At 43.7% G+C, this 20,604-nt stretch overlaps 1 protein-coding gene across 1 annotated transcript in view; it reads right to left on the bottom strand.

Moving 5' to 3' along the window:
* KIAA1328 (KIAA1328 ortholog) overlaps positions 1-20,604 on the bottom strand; it is an 887,260-nt gene that overhangs the window by 323,501 nt on the left and 543,155 nt on the right. Inside the window, exon 8 of the mRNA XM_085628933.1 lies at positions 18,476-18,583. Coding sequence (XP_085485059.1) covers positions 18,476-18,583 — 108 coding nt within the window. The remainder of the gene's footprint in view (positions 1-18,475; positions 18,584-20,604) is intronic.

The following is a 20,604-nucleotide window of genomic DNA, read 5'->3' as shown; positions in this document are numbered from 1 at the left end:
TGGCTAGCAAAGGGAATAAAAATCGGAACGATGAACTGGATACATTGATTTGGTCTTACAGGGTCACGGTCACAGTTCATGACACTGTGGGGGAAACTCCTTTTGGATTGATGCGTGGCAGCTTCCCATATTGCAGAATTAATCCTGGATGGATGGGCAGAAGTAAAAAGTATGAATGGGACTGTAATCAGGTAAGGGAGTGTACTGCCAACTCTCAAAGTAAGAACAAAAATGATTTTGATGCTAAGCATAGCACAAAAGAAGTGTGCATTAAGGTTGGAGAACTTGTCAGAGTTAAGTGTGGTAAGAAAGTGGGCAAATTGCATCGGTTTTCTGAACCTAAAAGGGCGACTAAAGTCATGGGCAACACTGTTGAATTAGATGATGGCAGTGTTCATCATATGAGTATTTCTATTTCTTGTGGTCCTGTTTCTGTGTATTAAAGTCGTACGAAGGTTAAAAGTACCAATTATTGGTGGATGGATGCTTTACCAATTGCTGGAAAGGGGAAAGACTTGGATAAGAATTTACATTCTATTGAGGCTGTCCCAGTTTCACATGTACCTGAACTTGGGACTGAATGTGAAGCTGAGCGTGAACCTAGAATTGAGTATGAAGGGCGTCTGGAAGGCGCTGGACCTCTTGGTGGGAAATCTGGCTCTTGTGTGGAGACTAGTCCTGCCGAGAGATCCAGTAAATTTGGCAGATGTATTAAACTCCTAAAACTCTAGAGGAGTTTGTTCATTATTAAATATATTTACTTTCTTGTTATCCTTTATTTGTTTTGTATAAAGCAAAAGGGGATGTGTAGTAACATGGTTTCTTTATTAATGTTGTGGGGTTGGAATGTAGAATTATTGGATGTCAGCAGAATGGTATCTCTGTAGGGCTCTGGAATGTTTTGCCTCACTTTGAGGTCGCCCTGCTACTATGCTGCATGCACCTTATTACCCGTGAACCTCACTAAAAAAAGATTAACTAAAACAGCTTATTAGTGTGATTACTACATTACCCCTCCTTGCGACAACACCCCACTCGACCCTGCTTATGGACTTCATCAGGAGTCTGGGACTCTGTAAAACATGACACCACTTCCACCCATGGGTTAGGGGTTAAACTTTTTTCTCCGGGGCTCACAGACCCTTTTTGCAAATAGATTACTTCCTACTGCCCATAACAGAGCTGTCATTGGTAAGGGGGGACAATGTCCAAGCAAGAGGCCTGTCAAGCCAGTGAGGGTTTGCCAAAACTCCCTCTTTTAATGTGAAATTTATCCAAATTACTTGCCCACGTATTACAGCATTATATGCCTCACATAATGTTGTGGGCAACTCTATGGTGCGGTTGTTTAGCATTGGCGGGTTACCATAGAATTGTAGATTGATGAGGTCATGGTGCCACAGGCCTCATCCACACAATACCGATAGATATTGTATAAAACTTTGATAAATATTATGCCTCTCTATACCATTCAACATCCTCAAGCTCTATTCACCAACTTCCAGACTACCTGCCTCCTATTTCCATGGAAAGCCTTTCAGACCCCAAAAGAGCAAAGCCAACCATCCATTAATGTTTGCTGAGATAACAGAAGTGATCACACAACTGGGATCAGGCATATCACCCGTCCCACACAGACTCACAGTTGAAGTGAAGAAGCAAAGTCCTGTGTCTCCTTCCCCTGTGAAGCCAACACTGTCACAATACTGAAGCGACCCCAGGAACAATGCGGGTCTTACAGCCCGTTTTCATTCATGAATGTCAAATCCAAGATCCTGGCCAACATATTAACCTGCCTACCTCCAGTATTCACTAACCTGATACACCCGGATCAGAGCAGCTTCATGCCCCTTCAGGCTTCCTGATAGAACATCAGAAGATCCTTTAATGCACTTGTGGCGCGATTCAGACTGCAGGACCCCTTAGCCTTATTACTGATAGACTTCGAGAAAGCTCCTGATAGTATATCATGGGACTATGTTTTTGAACTCCTTGAATACATCGGTTTTGGGACTGGCATACACACATTTACTTTACCGTGGGCTGCAAGCCAGAATACGGGTCGAAGGTGCATTCTTTCCATTAGTAGGTTTGGAGATAGGGGGCGGGGGGAACTGAAGGTGGGGGTCATTGGGGTAGGAGGATGGTAAAGGCAGGGCAGCTCACTTTCGCCACTACTATTCTCCATCACGATTGAATCCCTGGCGAGAGACATTAAGCTAAATATGCAAATATTAATTTAGATGGACAGACAACTTAGAAGATAAAATAGCAGTATATGCTGACGAGCTCCTTCTATATTTTAGCAACCCACTGCAATCAGGGCCTGCTGCAAAGCAGACCTTTGAACAATTTGACCAGCGTTCGGGGCTTAGAGTTGGCTGGACCAAAACTAGACCTTTCTCTGTAAGCCCTGTGAACAATTATATTTCATGGACAGAGGTAGATGGGACTCGCAACATAAGCTATCTAGGCATTCAACTCACAATTACTGAAGCAACGGCCGCACCAACAACATACTACACTACTTGACAACACTGATGCTTAGCATAAATGCACTTCTAAAGACGATGTCTCTCCCTAAATGACTTTGCATACTACAAAACTAGACTTTCAAACTCCTGGGCAGACTCTGCCGTAACATGACGTACTTACTGCATACCTTTCTTTGGAAGGGAGGCCAGGCAACCCAAGGGATTCCTTATCGAAGTGCTACAAGTCCTTATTAGATTAATGTCTTACATGATTGATCCTATATTATATTAAAATGCTGCACACCTACTCGTGCCAAACAAGTTCTTTTCTCCTATAGGTATGGAGATAGATCCAGCCTATGAAACTGAGCTATGGGTGTTGAGATTAGGTACCACACTTCAATTCTTATATGATGCAAAGCTACCGACCTCCGCCACTCCCTGAGGTTCCCCCCTGTGACAAGGCTTCTGGTGACGACATGGAAGACCTCTCAGAGACACATAGGGTGGGCAGGAAAGTTGACTGCCCAGTCGCCCCCTCCCCTTATGGATGGGCACCATTGTGCTGGAGGCATCAACACAGGAGGGCTTTGAGGTATGGGATTGCCTGGATATCTCCTAACAAGGAGAGGTTACATGAGGAGACACACTAAAGCTCTGAGAAGTACATGCCTTGCTTCACACACAGTTTTACTGCTAACTAAGACACTGACCTACACCTTACTTGAGTGGCTTAGAGAATATACCAGACTTTAATCCGCTGGAAGCAACATTGATTATGTCCCCACTCCCACTTAAGGTGAAAATATGATGTATTTACTGGTGATCCCAATAACGATGTATCCAGAAGGAAACCCTCTACCCCCTGGTTCTCCACGGAATTACGTACAGAGAAAAGCCATTGCAAGAAATTAGAACGTTCCTAGCGTGAATCCTATGCTCGGGTGACTAAAGGCCTCTAAAGAGGTACAACATTTTTTTCGTAGGCTCAAGCTTGGTACTATGAGGGAATATTTCTCGAGCCAGATTAAACAATCTGACAACTCAGCTAGAGAGATGTTTAAAATAGTCCAAAGCTTTATTAATCCCATGGCTCCAGACTGCTCAGTTGTGCCATCTCACACCCTCTGTGATGCCTGTCTGACTATTTAGAGGAGAAAACACAATTGATTTACTCCGCCTTCCCTCTATCAACCTGCCCGCCCTCTGATTTACCCTGTTTCACTTCAGACCCCCTTCCCCGGCACCTGGTCTGAATTGTGCCTGTTGCCACGTGAGTTGTCACTAAAGGAACTGCAAAAGTGTAAGTCGGGCTCCCTGGGAGACCCGTGCCCAGCTCGGTTCTTTAAACTACTGGCCCCTTGGCTTAATCAACTCCTGAACCAGATCTGAAACTCCTCCCTGACATCCGGTATCTACCTATCCGCCTGGAAACAAGCATTCTTGCTGCCTCTACTTAAGAAACCTGATGTGGATCCTGTGGAGCTCAAGAATTTCAGGCCTATCTCTCTTCCGCCAGCTCCAACAAAAATCCTGGAAAAGGAAGTCCAGAAACAACTGGCCGAATTTCTTGCTTCCATGACTCACAATCAGGTTTTAGGGCTGGGTATAGCACGGAGACCGCACTTCTTGAAGTCTCTGAAACCATCCGTGAATCTGTGGACTGGGGTGCCTCAGCTATGCTGGTGTTGCTTGACTTGTCCGCAGCTTTTGACACTGTGGCTCACCCGATTCTTTTGGAGAGACAGACAGGTTGTAGTGCGGGGTACTGCCTTGTCCTTGCTCCAATCATTCATAGAGAACCACTCACAGCAGGTATTTTTACGCCCCTACATTTCCACCCAGAAACCCCTCATCTGTGGGGTCCCTCAGTGTTCAGCGCTTCTTTTCAATGTATACCTGGCTCCCCTGGCAACCTTAGTCGAGACATGGGTTGTGAGTGTAGTCTCCTACGCTGATGACACTCAGCTGGTGTTTTCTTTTAAAGAACACTCGGAGGCAGCCTTTCTCAATTTTAAGCAATGCCTGGAGAATTGCTTAAAGTTAAACACCGAGAAAACAGAGGTCTTATTCTTTAGCCAGGCGGCACCACCACCTTCTAATCTGTGGTGGCCCTCAGAACTGAAGCCACCACCTATCCCGGTGGATTCAGCCAGAAATCTGGGGTTTAAATTTGACAACAACCTCTCATGTAAGACCCAGGTGCACCATGTCTCTTCTATATGCTTCTGGAAGCTAAGAGCATTGAGAAAATGTCTTCCCTTCCTTTCGGAGGTCTGCACGAAGACTACGGCCCATGCCCTGGTAACTTATCAGCTGGAATATTTTAATGGCCTCTATCTGGGGCTTCCAGCTTACCTGGCTCGCAGACTGCAAATGATTCAAAACATAGCGGCGAGATTAATTAGGAAAGTGCCATTTCACCATCATATTTCCCGACATTTGTGGCACCTCTATTGACTTCCAGTTAATAGGAGTATTGAGTTCAAGGCGCTCACCTTGGCCTACAGAGCCACCAGAAATCAGGGTCCAGGCTATGTGAGGCAGAGATTGCAAAGAAACCAACAAGACCGGGCCCTGAGATGAAACCACCTGCGACTACTCAAGGTTCCCCGCTTCATTAAGGCCAGGATGGGGGAAGAGCGTTTGCGAGGAAACTGCGAAACTCTGGAATACAATGCCCCTCCACCTCCACATGGAGTCAGAACAGGCCTTTAGGAAGGCCTTAAAAACCTAGCTTTTGAGCTTGCCTTATTTCGCCCTCTTATTACCCTCACCACGAATCTGCAACTTAGTGCGCGGGACACCTCTGTTGACGTAGCCGCGCACACTATAAATTCGGATTGATTGATACAGAACCCTGCTGAGTAATTCCCTAGATAAATCAAATTACTTTGAGAAGATTGGGAAAAAGATATTGGTTAGATAGACAATGAAGAATGGACATTAGTATTCATGCCTCCATGTCAGATAGCCATTTTAAACAGATATTGAATAGTACAATTTAAATACCTAAACAGGATGTATGTGACGCCATAGAGACTCTAGCACTTCGGACATGGCCCAGTAGCAGAATGTTTTCGGTGCCGTGCTGAAACCTGAGACTTTTTATACACACTTTACTTATCAAAATATTTGATCCAAACTCGATCTAGACTCAACCCACTGATCATTACTTGATTGTCCCAAACAAATCTCCCATTTTGTTTTCATTAGATCATTGAAAACCTTAACTTTACTCTTATCCCTCCTTCCCAGGTCTGGTAGTACACGGAGCAGATCTTATCAATAAAAATAGCTGAAACTATTGTCATTTCTCAGATGTGACCCAAGTTTTGCTTTTAGATGAGAGTGAAGTGGTACGAACCTAAAAAAACAACAACAAATATTTGCCCTCTCTATTAGCAGGATACAATCCTACAGCGCATCACTCTGCATCTGATTCCCCAGCATTGTGCAGCGTGCATCTCTGATCAGGGTAGTGATCTGAAAATAAGTCTACAGCAAGGACCTGTTCCAAAGGTGTAAAAAATTCTGTAAAGGAGGGAATCTTTTAACAGATTAATACGGGATAATTGGGACACTTCAAACACTGCTGAGTAGACCAGTGGTTTGGAATCCAAAGCTTGCCCTACTAAACATTCTTGAAGACGAAGGTTTTACAAGGATGGGGCAGAATCTCCTCAGTTTAGGTCTAGCGCTTGAGAAAAATGATATACCATAAAACTGGAGACAGGCACCGTCCCCCTCCCCCCCCCCCCTCCCCCCCCCCCCAGCTTAACTCACTATGAAAGGTTCATAGATATATGTCAAATACCAGAACAACCCATCTGTGAGGCATGGAAGCACCTCCCGAAACATCAGAAGATCTGGTGGGAGTGGGAGCAACGTCTAGTTAATGAGGGGAATACTTTGTGATGTTTTATTCACAGTTACTATAAAGGAATGGGGTGACTACATAATGTCTATTGCCTTAACACATGATTCTGAGGTGTTGGAAACACAGATGAGCGCAACAAGAAACATGTGACATAATGCAAAAGAAATTACTGCGGGCATGTGCGTAAAAGTGCTTGGTGTTCTGTATTATCTGTTTGCTACAAAATGTTTTAAAAAAAATATTCTATTAAACAGATGTGTTAATAAAAAAGGGAGGTAGTGTGTGGACAAAGGGATCATTGGTCTGAACATTCAGGAACTCATCATCATCATCATCAAAACTATTTCGTCGCTTAGATAAAGGCATAAAAAGTATTGTACATACAAACAACCATCATTCAAATTAGTCTAAATTAAAAAGCTCATGCCTATATACAGTCCATAGATTGAAAATGCAATTAAAATTTTAAGAGAATAAAAACAAGCCAGGTCTAAAGATAAAAATTCTTATGAATGTTTAGAAGATTATGTTGGCTTAGCCCTTAATTTCATTGCAGCACACTACCTACAAGAGCAATCTCCTCCTTTTTACCGTAAACCAAAGAAACATGGTCAAGCAGTAGCGTACAAGAGGATCGGCCAATAACTGGAAATAATAAAGGACTGGACAACTCTGTCTAAAATTGAGTCTACGCACAAGCGGAGGAATAAGTCTATTCCTTTCCTCAGTGTATATTTTACAAAAACATAAAATGTAAATCAGACTGGGGAGATCGTGCATCACATGGGCAAACGGGATGTGCATCAATAGAATAGATATTGGGAGGGCGGCCTAGCATAAGTGGAATGTATTGCAGTCGAAACATTAATATAGATCTATGTTGGGGGTTTGTAACAAAAGACAGGTATGAGGTTGCAGTATTCTTTATGCTAGGTGCTAAAAAGTATTGTTTGAACGTAGTCTTGTTACAATTAAGTTCCCACCTATCTCTTCCCAATGTATCTAGTAGTCGGCCCTTCAATTCTTTCCTTGAGACTGTCAGGCATATCGTAGGGTCCTCGAATAGTTTGTGTAAACCAATTGCCTGAAAATTAATCTTAATACATTGTAGCCATTTTATCTTACCTACGACATCTAACTTCAGACAATCCTTCAAGATATCTTTGGTTAGGTTTAACGATTCTTTCCTCCATACAGAGTGCCACAGTAAAATCGGTTCAATACGGATCTGACCTGTAATATAGGACAAATTCAACTCCGAATAGCAATTATAAGAGGAGCAGGATTGCGGGACACACGTCAGTCTTTTCAGGAAGCCGCCCTCTATGCGTTGTAATGTCGATATGTCAGTTGTGCCCCAAATGGCTGCCCCATAAGTGGTAACATATATTATTTTGCCTCATAAATCTTTTTTATTATCTCCAACTGTTTAGAGCCAATTCTTTTTTTATGAAGCTGAAGAGCACCCCAATGCTTTTATTAATTAGGAGCCCTCTATTTGACACCATATTCTGCCAGGTGTTTTTACTGTCAAATGTGACCCCAAGTTAGTTGAAGGTATCTACAACCTTCAATTTACGCCCTTCTATGAGCAATCTAGGCTATTTCTTCATCTCGGGCCTGCCACAAGTACTAAGGACTTGGATTCGTATACCCTCTGGGCCAAGTTATTCATAAATGTTCTATACTCCTCCATGAGTCTCTGCAAAGCATTGCCAGTTCATGCCAACAACACGGCATCATCTGCATAGAGGAGTATCGGGACAGGAGCTGACTTAATAAAAGGGACATCTATAGTGGACCCAACCAGGGCCAATTCCATGCCGTTAGTTTACAGTGCAAATAAAAAGGGGGCGAGAGCACACCCCTGTTTAACGCAGTGAGTAATTCTTAAGTGTCTTGTGCATTCGCCCTCTCTAATCATAATGGACACAGGCTGTAGCATAAGAGTACATCTCTCGAATAAAATTGATTACTGCAATCTCGATTCCCATGACTTCCATTATGGCCCATAATTTAGAGTGGACCATACAGTCAAAAGCGGCCAATAAGTCCATAAAGGCCATACAAAGATGGCCGTTCTTAGCCACCGTGTACTTTGTATTTATCAAATTTAAATTAAGGCACTGGTCAATAGTCCCCTTGCCTTTCCTGAAACCATATTTAGTGGGAATTAACAAGTTCCTTTCAAGAGCCCAGTCCTCCAGTCTAAACAGGTGGGTTACATCCCCTATTTTCCCAAAGACTTCTTCAAAATGCACCACCCATGCCTCCTCGGTCAAATGTGGATCGAGGGTGATCTCGGTCTCATCTCTTAAGAAGGGGTGATTAATTGTACTCCAGAAATCCCTACTATTCTTTAGCGCTACTGCTCGGAGTAATTTCTCCCAAGCCTCCTCCTTCAGAACCCTCAGCCTGGCTACTCTCACTTCTTTATAGGAGTGGCGTAATGATCTTACCAAGTTGACATCCCTCAGGTTAGACCTCAAAGCAACAAGAAGGTTTTTTAGCGCTTTCGCACAAGCATCATCAAACCAGCGGACCTCCCTGCAGTTCTGATACATGATTGGGCGAAGCAGGATTTCTGCTAGGATCCGATCAATAGCTGCTATTCGTGGACTGCTTTCCTCTCTCTGAGTGCTTGGTTGGCACCCAGGCGATTGGACTAAGAGAACATTTTTGATGGCCATCCCCTGTGTTCAAATGCTTTTTTCTGTTAAGAGCGTGTGATATCCCCCCCCCCTCCTCACTGCACGGATCGTCTTTCACCACTTCTGTAATTAGTAAAGATTTAAACCAAAGGATTCCAGGAACTTTGGTATTCGTTACGACAGGGCAATTCCTTTCGCCTTTCACTATTATGTAGTGTCATTTACAATGCCAATAGCTCAAACTGTTTTTTAAACTCTTTTCGTATCCCACCACAGGGGAGGGAGAGGGGCGAGGTCTCAGGAGGTGGCAGAGGTAGCAGCAGTGGCAGCTAACTAGGAACGGAGGTGGTGGACCGGGAGGGGGAATGGATTACGAAACAAATTACAAAATAATCTTACCTTCTCCGCTGTGCCGCCTCTCCCACCTCTGCACGTCTCTCCTCTGTCCTGGAAGGAAGGTCTGCTGGAAGCACCGGAATCACCCAGGCTTCTGGCCTCTCCCAGCCAATCACGACACTGCTCCTGCAGCGTCGTGATTGGCTGAGGGTCGTGTTTGGACGCTCAGGCAGTGCCCCGGAGCCTGGGTATGTTCTCCACGAGGCTGTGCAACACAGCCCAATGGAGAACATGCCAAGCATGCAGGACAGTTTGGCCGGCCAAACCGTCATGTGCACTTAGAGGAGAGCAAACCACTCCTCTCCTGCTCTGGCGTCAGAGCCCAGCCCCGCCCAGCTCCCGCATAGAGAACTAAAATGATAATAACAACCTGTTATTATAATTTTCTTTTTTGCACTGCCGAAATAGTGACGAGACGCTCCTGCGCCTTAGCGGAGGAGCCACCACTGGGTAGCACGGGCCTCTGACTCTGTACCTAGAGAGGGTCCCATGAACCGTGGCTCATCTCCTCAGACTGACCACAGAAATGGGACCCACCCGTATTCAAATCCTCCCAAATGCAAATAACTGGGCAGGGGCATCGCCGGCTGTCTGTGCTGGCACGCAGGGCCTTCCGCCCTGGAGCCACTTCTCTGCTGTGAGTAAAGGTCATGCCAGGACTGCCTCTGAGGCCGGTGCTGCGGGATTAGCTCACTTGGGGCCTGCACTGAAGTGACCAAAGATTGGCACGTCCCACTGTAGAACTGTTCTGTGCACATGAGTGGTACATGGTGTTTGGATTTGCCAACTTGGTAAAATTATTTTACCTGTTTCTTTTCCAGGTTCTAGTAAACTAACTGTGTCTGCCTCCATTGTCGACGCTAGTTTTTTTTTTTTTAATGCTTTTTGTGTGATACATTTTCTAATTCTGCTATTAAAGGAATTTATGTGCTATGTACCTGCTTGAAAAAACCATAGCGCTCAAGGTGAAAAGGGATTGCAGGGGTAAATGGGTTCACCTGGTTGATAAAAAATGAAGCACTGTAGGTGAAAAGTAATTGCAGGAGTAAATGGGTTCACCTGGTTGATAAAAAATGAATCACTGTAGGTGAAAAGTGATTGCAGGGGGAAATGAGTTCTGGGAGCCTTCTTCATAGTTGTTAGATTTGGGAGTCTCTAGTTGGCAGAGGTAGGTACCTTTGATCAAAAAGGGCCCCATGCGTCTAATCAGGCTAAGGGGGTAAACTCCTAAAATAACCCCTGCTCACCCCCTTGGTAGCTTGGCACGAGCAGACAGGCTTATCTCAGAGGCAGTGTGTAAAGCATTTGTGAACAAATACAGTGACAACACTACAGATGGACACCACACAGGGTGTATTATAAAAAGAAGTATCTTTATATAGACTTAACACAAGACCACAAAAATCCACAATACTGTACTTTAAAAATCGTAGAAATAGCTTAGTTCTCTTTAGATGGTAAATGCGACACTGGCTCAATGTACCTTTGGATGCGTAACGCGATACAAACAAAAGAGTCTCAGGGAAGGTGATGCGTCGGTTCCTTGCTTCGGGGGAGGTGATGCGTCGATTCCCTACTGCTGCGTAAGGGACGGTGATGCGTCGGTTCCTTACTGGAGAGTAGGTGATGCGTCCGTTCTTCACCGCGTGGGGAGGTGATGCGTCGGTTTCTTACTGCGCTTCTGTGATGATGCAACTAGCAATGCCGCGATGCGATGATGACCAGGTGCAATGAACAAAAATGGCGTCTTCTTGATGTTGCGACAATGAAGGGGTGATGCGTGCATGCCCGACGGCCGTGCGGCGACTCCGTGAATCTTCTTGAGCTGAGACAAGCCCTGCTTCACGCTTCTCTGGTGATGCGACGGCGTCTGCTGCGACGGCGACACTCTTCCCCAATGATGCGGGGAGCTTTGGCGATGCGATGGTGACAGCGGCGGCACGCTTCCTCAGCGATGTGATGACAGCTGCAGCGACACGCTTCTGCGGTGATGCGACAGCGTCTGCTGCGACACTTCTTCGGTGATGCGAGGCGCTTCGGCGATGCAATGGCGACAGGCGGCATACCTTCTCGGCGATGCGACAACAACTGCTGTGGCGGCGACACGCTTCTTCGTCTTGAGTCGCGCTTTCAGCTCCCAGCGAAACGCAGTCTCTCAGAAGGCCCAGCTCAACAGCAGGCACTTCAGATTCCCAGCAAGGGAACTCAGGGGAGCTGGTTGGTGAAGTCTTGTATCCCTGAGACTTCAGGCAGGAGGCAAGCTCTAGTTCAAGCCCTTGGAGATCTTCTTACAAGTTGATGAAAGTAGCACAAAGTCCTTTCTCCTTTCTTTGGCAATCAGGTAACCACTGCAGGCCAATCCTCAAACAGCACACAGCATAGGGATATTCTCCTCCTACAGTCTCTCTCTCTGGTTCCTCTCCTCAGCAAAGGTTCTTCTTGTTTCCCAGAAGTGATCTAAAGTCGGGGTCTGGGCCCCAGTATTTATACTCATATTCTCTTTGTTCTCTGAAGGCAGAGAGGCCTTTGCCTAGTCTAAGCCAGTTCTGGTCAGTCTTGGAGCACTTAGTTTACAGGACTCCTCCTTAACTTTGACAGTGTGGGCCAGGGACATCAGACGCACCCCAGGAGGTGGAGCCAGCATTGTGGAAGGCAGGCACAGCCCTATTCAGGTCCCAGGTGCAACTCCTCCCACCACTCTACATGCAGATCTCTCTATTCAGCCTGTCTCCTGGAATTCCCCAGCCCGTCACTCACAAACCAGACATGAAATACACAACCTAGCAGAGGCAGGCTTGGACAGTTAGGCAAGGAAATACCTACTTTCTAAAAGTGGTATTTTCAAACACAGAATGTTAAAACCAACTTCACTAAAAGATGTATTTTATTGTTCTGAGTTCAGGCATACTAAACTTGAATTTCTACCATGTTCCCTGGGTCAGTTAGGATTATAAGATGTCATAATCAAACTGCCCATTCTGGCCTAAGGGGAACAGGTAGCCTTGCAATAGTGAAAAACGAAAATGGCTGTAATTCACTATTAGGACATGCCACACACACCAGGGCATGTCCTACCTTTTACTTACAATGCACCCTGCCCTTGGGCCTACCTTAGGGGTGTCTGATATAAAGAGAAGGGAAGGTTTAGGGACCGGCAAGTGGGTGCACTTGGCCAGTCAACATGGCAGTACCAGACTGCACATAGGCTCTGCAATGGCAGGCCTGAGACAAACTTTACAGGCTGCTTTGGTGGGTGGCACAACCAGTGCTGCAAGCCCACCAGAAGAATTTGATGTACAAGACCTGGACACACGTAGTGTACTGTACTAGGGCCTGACAAGTAAACCAAATAAGCCAATCATGGAGTCACTAATCCATACATCAATTTACAATAGGGAGCACTTGCACTGTGGCACGGATTAGCAGTGGCACAGTGCCCAAAGCATCTAAAACCAGCAAAAACATACGAGGCAACAGCAAAAAAAGGGAAGGGAGACCCATGCCAATGGTGCCAGGTCTAACAATAGTGTTTCAGTAGAAGATATTAGGGGTGGGCAGAATTTGCGTAGTCACACTACGCAAAGCTCCGCGAAACGATATAAAATCTCCGCGAGTACGAAAAAGTTCTGCGAATATGAGGAATTGCTTGTTCCGCCCGTTCGCGATGCTTTTTTCTTGTTCGCGAATGCGGTTTAAGTGCTCGGGGAGAAATATCTTGCGAACAGGCATTCTGAAAGCGTGAACAAGCCAAAAATTCCGCGAAGCCGCAGCTCACAGAAATTTTGGCAATTCCACATTCTCCACAGAACGCGAAATTACCCAAATTCCGCAAATTCTGCGAGCGGAACGGAATTTACCGCCCAGGCCTGGAAGATATATTTATTTACTTTTGGAGCGTTACTGTGCCCATAGTGTCCCTCCTGCATTATAGTTTACATATCTTCACATTCTTGCGCTACTTTACAAATTATATAAGAGATTTTCACCCAGATCTCTTTTGCACGCCTCTTCTACTCGATCCTCCTTGAAAATGTCTGTTATTTTTAGGTCTTGCCTGAGACAGTGCATGTGCTGTTGCAGCGCGGAGTATTAGAGCCCACCCATTAGTGACCATTGGTTGGGTTTGTCGTCACTCTCACTTATGATTTCATTTTGCCGGTCCCTCCAGATGGCTTTGTGAGGATTTTGGTTTCACCTCAAGGATTCTTCTTTATTTTTTTCCTCTCTCTTCACGCTTATTATATATGAATCGATGCATAGCACTGGCAGGCCTCTTCTCCTTTAAGAGTGGTCTTATCATTAACACAAGATTACTGTTGCAGCGCTGCAGATTGTTAATTTATGAATTGCACATAATAAAACTTTATAGTGCTTTATGCTTCAGTTGTTCAACTTCAAACATTAATGAAAATGTTTTTGCAACCCCCCTGCAAATGGAGATTTTGTGAATCGACCCAGAAGTAGACATATCGGTTCCCAAAATGTAATACTGGTGGTTAAATGTCAGTGTGCAATTTGTGACCACATCTTGTGGCCAGTACATTAGTACATCTCATCTTAAATGCCAATCATTTCCTGATTTATCATTTTAAACGTTCTCTACTAAGTTAAATCAAAGTTGACTGAAAGCAGAGGTAGAACATTCTCCAATACACAATCACATGCACTGGTCCTCTAAAGGTGTGTAAAAATGTTAATGCTACCAAGTCCAGCCTTTTTAGTCGCATTCTGGAAATTGTAAAAGTAAAACAACAAGTCCTAGAATGTGAAGAAAAAAACCTGGACTGAAGCAGTTAGTCATGCATGACCACGGAAACTTGGTCAGTCTGCCAATAAGCGAGGAGGGTTGAGGTCTACAGCTGATGAGATGGAGCGTGGAAGGGAACACATGGGAACGGCAAGCCAAGGGAAGGAAACTGAAGTAGCAGCTAAGGGTGGGAATGATAATGGAGTTACATTCCCCTAGTGCCCGAATAATGCTTCCCTCTTTTGCTTCTCCCTCGCCACTATTTGTCTACTGAACTGTTGAAAAAACATGCTATTGTGTGCTACATGCCTCCTCCACACTGGAATGTTCAGGAACAGGCAAGTTTTTGTTCCTGCCGCAAACTACCTATGATTTCCAATAGCGCACCTACACATGGTACATACAGCTGAGGAAGAAAGAGGATATCGTCATCATTTGTGGGGCATTTAGAGCATGAAAGTTCCATACTGGAAGCTGGAACGTTTTTTCAGAGAAGAATAGAAACAGATTCTGCTGATTTCAATAACTGAAGGAACGTCGTTCCCAATAGTTCCTGCCCATTTCAACCATTGTATGTGGCCAGCTGGCACACTTGAAATGAACACATTTCGCGGTGTTAAATGAGGCATAGCAGAGATATTTGTGGGGTAGAACCTGGAACCCGGGTCCTCAAATTTACATCATTGTAGGAATATGTGTTGCGGATCAAAGTCTCAAAGAGGGCAATGTAACTACAGCCACATGTACTCGGTTGGTGGTGCATGAGCCAGACTCGATAGCATCTGACTGTAGTCTTACCATGTTAATAAATTACCAAACAAGGGTAGAAAACAAGCTCATTTTAGTGGAGAGCTCTCACAAAAATAGGTATTGTTGAAGGACCTCTCTCTCTGCACTGTTTTCATATTTCTGGACTTACGTTTGGAGTCCAATTCGACAGAACTTGCTAGTCAATTTCCAGTCTATTTGAGTGGTTATGAAATTGAATAATAAAGGCGAAATAAGCCCTACAAACCGTTTAGGAGTGATGGGAAAATAATTAATGCAGGCTTTTGTTCGTTTTGTGTGGAAATATTACAAAAAGCCGGTTCCATCTCATAGAGGTAATCCAGTAAATCACTGGATAAGGCCAGCATGTGGAAAAGGACAACTTGTGTTATACACATCTACAAACAGTACGCCTTCTTTAGAGCGTAGTATAATGATCAAAAGTATCGAGTTTGGTGCAGAGTAACCATAAAATAGAGTGGAAGTATGAGTGGGACTAGGTATGAGTGGATCATTGAAAACCTTAACATAACTATTATCCCTCCTTCCCATGGCTGGTTGTACATTGAGAAGATATGATCATTCAGAATAGCTAAAACTGTTGACATTTCTCAGATGTGACCCAAGTCTCGCTTCTAGATCAAAGAGTGATGTGGGAAAAGATCTAAACAATCAAACAAATGTTTGCCCTCCTCTGTTAGCAGGTTACAATCCCCTATAAGATGTCCTAGTTAGCCTACAAGATCCTACACCCGATAACCTCGAAATAGCTGCCTGGAACACTAACCATCCTCAGAGGCGCCACCATGTTTGGAAGCACAGCTAAAGCTCACAGGATGCTTCAAGAAAAGTATCCAGTTCTAAGGTCACGTGAGCCATTTAAGGAAGTATTTAACGTTATCCATTAGACTAGCTCACTCCTATCAATTTAAGCCCTCCAAGAAAATCCCATTCTAGAGAAATACCTCAACCAGACTCTACACGTACCCCGTTACTCTACTGGCACATGAAAATACACTGGGATTCGACCGTGAGACCTTTAAATACTAAACTGAGCATTAATCTTAAGGCACAATTTGAACTATAGGTAACACCATTGCAAGCCCTCTTTAAGCAGCTGGAAATTGCCATTGGACAAAATCTATAGAAAGTAAGCTCCCGCGCCTAATGCGAATGAGCTTGAAGCACAATTGCCACCTCTGAACGCGGTGTCGAAACCCTACAATTGGTAACCTTCTCTTATTTGCTGGTTCAACATGTTGATTGCTAAACGTTTGCTAATCCTTCCAGGAGGGTGTTTGCTCAACACATACATGAAGCAATGATAAGTGCGTAATTCCACATTACGTTTGCCCTTAGCTCCTTTGTTAACGGTTTTCAATTTCCCAAGGTATCAAAATGATATTAGCTACCAAACCTTTGGCACAAAAATATCTGTATAATGTAAGGTGATCTGACACACTCTGGAGCCTAATTGCCGTCAATATAGCTCTACAAATAAATAGATTTTAAAAAACATGAGTGACTACAAGGACAGGGCTTGTATTCACTCATTACAGCTGAAAACCATGAAATAATCTGCATTAAGAGGCCAAAAGTGCGACTGTGTGCTCATGGTGAGGCTAAGCAGCTAGGTCCTGCCCAGACTGACCAGCTTCCAGAAGGTACGGAAGACATTACAATAGATGCCCCGCTGGTGAGAGTTCCAGTTACTTACTGTTGGATGGTTTGGCCCATCTGTGCCCGCATCTTCCACCTCTTCCCTTTGTGTTTCATTAGGCACATCTCTGTTATTTGTACCTGTCCTGCTGCATTTATACAAGTCAACCGTGCGGCCACTTAGCTTGTATTTCTGCCCACACATACCAGAATAAATTGCTGCTGGATTTTGGTAATTGTATATAATTAGCTCAAAATGAGTTAATTAGAAGAAAAATGTTTTCCCGATCCCTATTATAACGTTTAAGTGTCGAATATGACTGTCTCGCTTGAGTAAGTTTAATGTTTAAAATGTGGATTAATTTTTTATATGTATGCCATTTGACGACATTCAATTTATTTTAACCTAGGGGCTAGGCGGTTGATTGGGACAATGATGAGAAGATAATTGTAATTAACTGTTTTATTATCTGAGGATTATGATTATTTCCAATATCGCAGGCGCCGGAGCATGCAACAGAAAAAATATTTTGTTTCTTCGCTACAAAAGCTGTGAATATGTGCCAAAAGAGGTATATTATGTTAAAAAAGGGGTAGTTTATATTTTCACTACAGGTATGTGTTTTTAAGGAACTGATAATGGAAGTGCACCTCCCTGAAAAAACAGTTTTCCAAGACCTAAGCTTTAGTGCATCTTTCTCCATCATAGATCCAGGACGGCCATAAGCATGGCAGATATTCAGAATAAACACTCTGAAAATGAATTCTGTTTGGATTCCGATTGGATTGCATTTTGATTGCATGCATCACACATGTCACACAGCACCTCAAGGAGCTCCACTGGCTACCGCTACACAAGCACACACAGATCAAACTTCTCACTCACACCTTCAAAGCACTACTTCACAACAGTGGCCCAGCCTACCTCACTAGTTGCATCTCCTTTCACAAACCATCCAGATGGATGGAAGGAAGGCTTTTAATGCCAAGCGAATCCGCAGGAGACTAGAGTTCTCTGATCTCCACCTCTCCCAGGTGGCCGCCCACCCCAGAAGTGATGTGCCAGTCACCACTGTCGAGCTTCGGGTGGAGAAGGGAGAGGGATCTGCCATTGGGCAAATCGTGGCTCATTTGGTTTGGAGAAATTGTCACAGAGTGAGTGTCGGTAACGGAGATAAAAGAAGACACCTTGTCCCTCAAGAAATGGGATAAGACAAATAAATTAGACAAAAAGCCATTTCAAAGAACGTTTCATGTTGCACACAACCGCAGCATCAAATTGAATATTGCTGTTTTGATTTAAATACGTTATACTCGCCAAAAATAACTTTACGCTGGAAGATATTAATGTGGATTTGAAAGTATTGTGATAAGCATTTGGAATTCAAAAATTTAATTACCTCTAAAATAATTTGGTAATGACAGCACTGACAATGGGTGGTTATTACACTGAAATCAGTTTGAAGTTTATGAAGTAGCAAAGTAGTTATACTTTTAGATATGCCAGCGGCTTGGTTATAAATGAGCTTAGTTATCTACGACTAAAGTCACATGCTATTCAGCTTCAACATTGGGGAAGGTCTTATACTACTTTGAGATGTTGAACACATTTGTGAAACAGCTCAGTAGGTATAATCTGACAAACCTTGACCACAAGCAATATCATTGTTGTTTTTTTAGAACAGGTTTTATTTTCCATGTTTGAAAGAATCTGCTCAAATATATTCCCTGGCCATATAAATAGATAAGGCACAATTTTTTGCAGTTAGCTGCAATTATTCAACTAAACTTAACTCTATTCAGCCAATCTTTAATGAGCATAGAGACGATCATTCTAAATCTAAAATAACTTAGTATTTTAATTTTTAATGCCAACCTGATGAATAGTAATATGAATTACCTTTGTCCAGAGCATGTGCCATTCATTACTGACGTATGTCTTCCCTGTTTTGCGAATGCTTCGTCGGGGATCATGACTTCAGTTTCGATAGCATTTTGGTGCTTAAACCTAATAGGAACATACATATAGATATAATATACCCATACAGGATATCATCAAAAGGAACAAAGACATTACACAAGTTTTCTCTGATCAGAAGACATTTATGTATTGCTTTTATTTTTTTGAAGCAGACATTATATTTACCTGTAAAGTGGTTTCACCTTACTGCTCAGGTAAGCCATCACCATCTTCCAAGTTGAATATATGGCAAGGGTTGAGAGGGTACCATCTGTCCACTACATTGATCCTACTATCACATCAACTCAGCCAGCAGCCCTAACAGGACCAGGATGAGGAAGATCAAGGAGGACCACATTGTCACTAATAAGAGATGGCCCTCTATATTGCATGTGCAAATAAGAGGTGGGAAAGCTCCACAAGATTTTGCCAGGCTTCTTAGGGTTGTGGGAAGAGTTGCTGAACTATCCTACAAGACTGTGTCAAATAAAATAAAGTTCCAGGCACTGTGAAGTTTCCATTGGGAAGGAATTGGGTTACTCCAGACATGTGGTCAGAATTGAGTCGGGGGTGGGGGGGGGGGGGGGTGTCTTGTTAGTCTCCTCACCTCAATACCAGAAACACATTTTACCACCTGCGCTCATACTACTCTGATATGCTGCCAACGTGATTTGTCGTGGAGGGTTTCAAAGGTCGGTCTCAGTCAAACCTCTTGCTTTTTGCCCGTCTCAGAAGCGCTGCTGAAGTGAGTTTTCACCCAGGACCTCAAGGTCTGTTTCAGTTAGAAAGATTCCCGACCAGCTCCACGGTTCCTTAGACCAATCTCTTCCAGAAGAGACAAATACGTAGGATTCATCCGTCAGTTTCCTGTTGCAGATTCTCTCATCTCACCTCGTCTGGACTATGAAAATATATAATCAGATCCCCACTGCATTTGTGCAGCTACCTCGGATTCAAGTCAAAGTCATGGGGATTTGTTAAGCGCATATATCACCAGTGGGTCTCAGAGCTCTGGCCAAGAAAAACCTGGAAACTGAAGGAGAGACAACGGTTGCGTGAAGAAGAGAGATCAGAACAGCCAGGTTTTTAGATTTTTCCAGAAATGTCTGTGGTTGGTTTAAACAACCACAGACAAAAGAAACATTGCCAACTGCTGTTCGGGCCTAGAATGACGATGGAAATCTTGCTTTCATGATGGACATTTTGCAAGTGAGCATCATTCATGGCACGCTACTCTGCCTAAAGTTCCTGTGATTAGTCGGAATACACCTGTTGAGGTACAGCTTTCAGCCACCTGGCACTTGCAACTCCAAAATCAGTATATTTTAAATTTCAATAAGCTATAAAACTTGGATTTTCCAGTGGTCAGAGTCAACAAAAACCACGACATGTAGACTTGGTAAAGGGGAGAACATTTTACATGAAACAGTACACAATTTTTATAAAATGTAAAACAGGTTAAAAATACAAACTATGAAAAGACCAGCGGCAAGTGCTTGAAAAAGGAAGAAATAAGATATGAAAGGAAACCTCTGGAACTGGTTCCAAACCTATGTGATCTTTAGCAGGTTCAAACCACCAGAAAGAAGGGGTGGACCAGCAAGTAGACTGGTAGTGTGTTCTTTACGAACTGCAATTCCTATATATTCTAACTCCATGGCTAATGCAATTAACCTTAGAATGGAAGTTGGTACCATCGGGGAGTCATAGTTAAGACCAGAATCAGGATTATAGGTGCAAAACAGCAGGGGCGAGGATGCCTTCTGAATCAAACGACGCTAAAGGTTCTCAGTTTATTGATTAATAATTGGAACAAATTTAGAATCTCATGTCACTGAGAAAAATGTAGCTTAGTTGCCTAACATGGCACTTAAGAACATACACTAGAACGATGAAGAAGGAAAAGGGGTGGCATCAATTAACAGAAAGGTGGTGCATGCGAACAATCAACGTGAACAGAAGCCTGTAAATGAGTAGAGCTTATGAAAGCAAGTACATACGCTTTAAAATGGGTATTATGTCTTACAGCAACGTTCTATTGTCTCTGGAGTATTGGGTATCACTTACAC

The sequence above is a fragment of the Triturus cristatus genome, chromosome 2_1 (genome assembly GCF_964204655.1).
Source record: "Triturus cristatus chromosome 2_1, aTriCri1.1, whole genome shotgun sequence".
Lineage (NCBI taxonomy): Eukaryota > Metazoa > Chordata > Amphibia > Caudata > Salamandridae > Triturus > Triturus cristatus.
The sequence above is the reverse complement of the archived record's forward strand: the minus strand, read 5'-3'. Positions and strand labels throughout refer to the sequence as shown.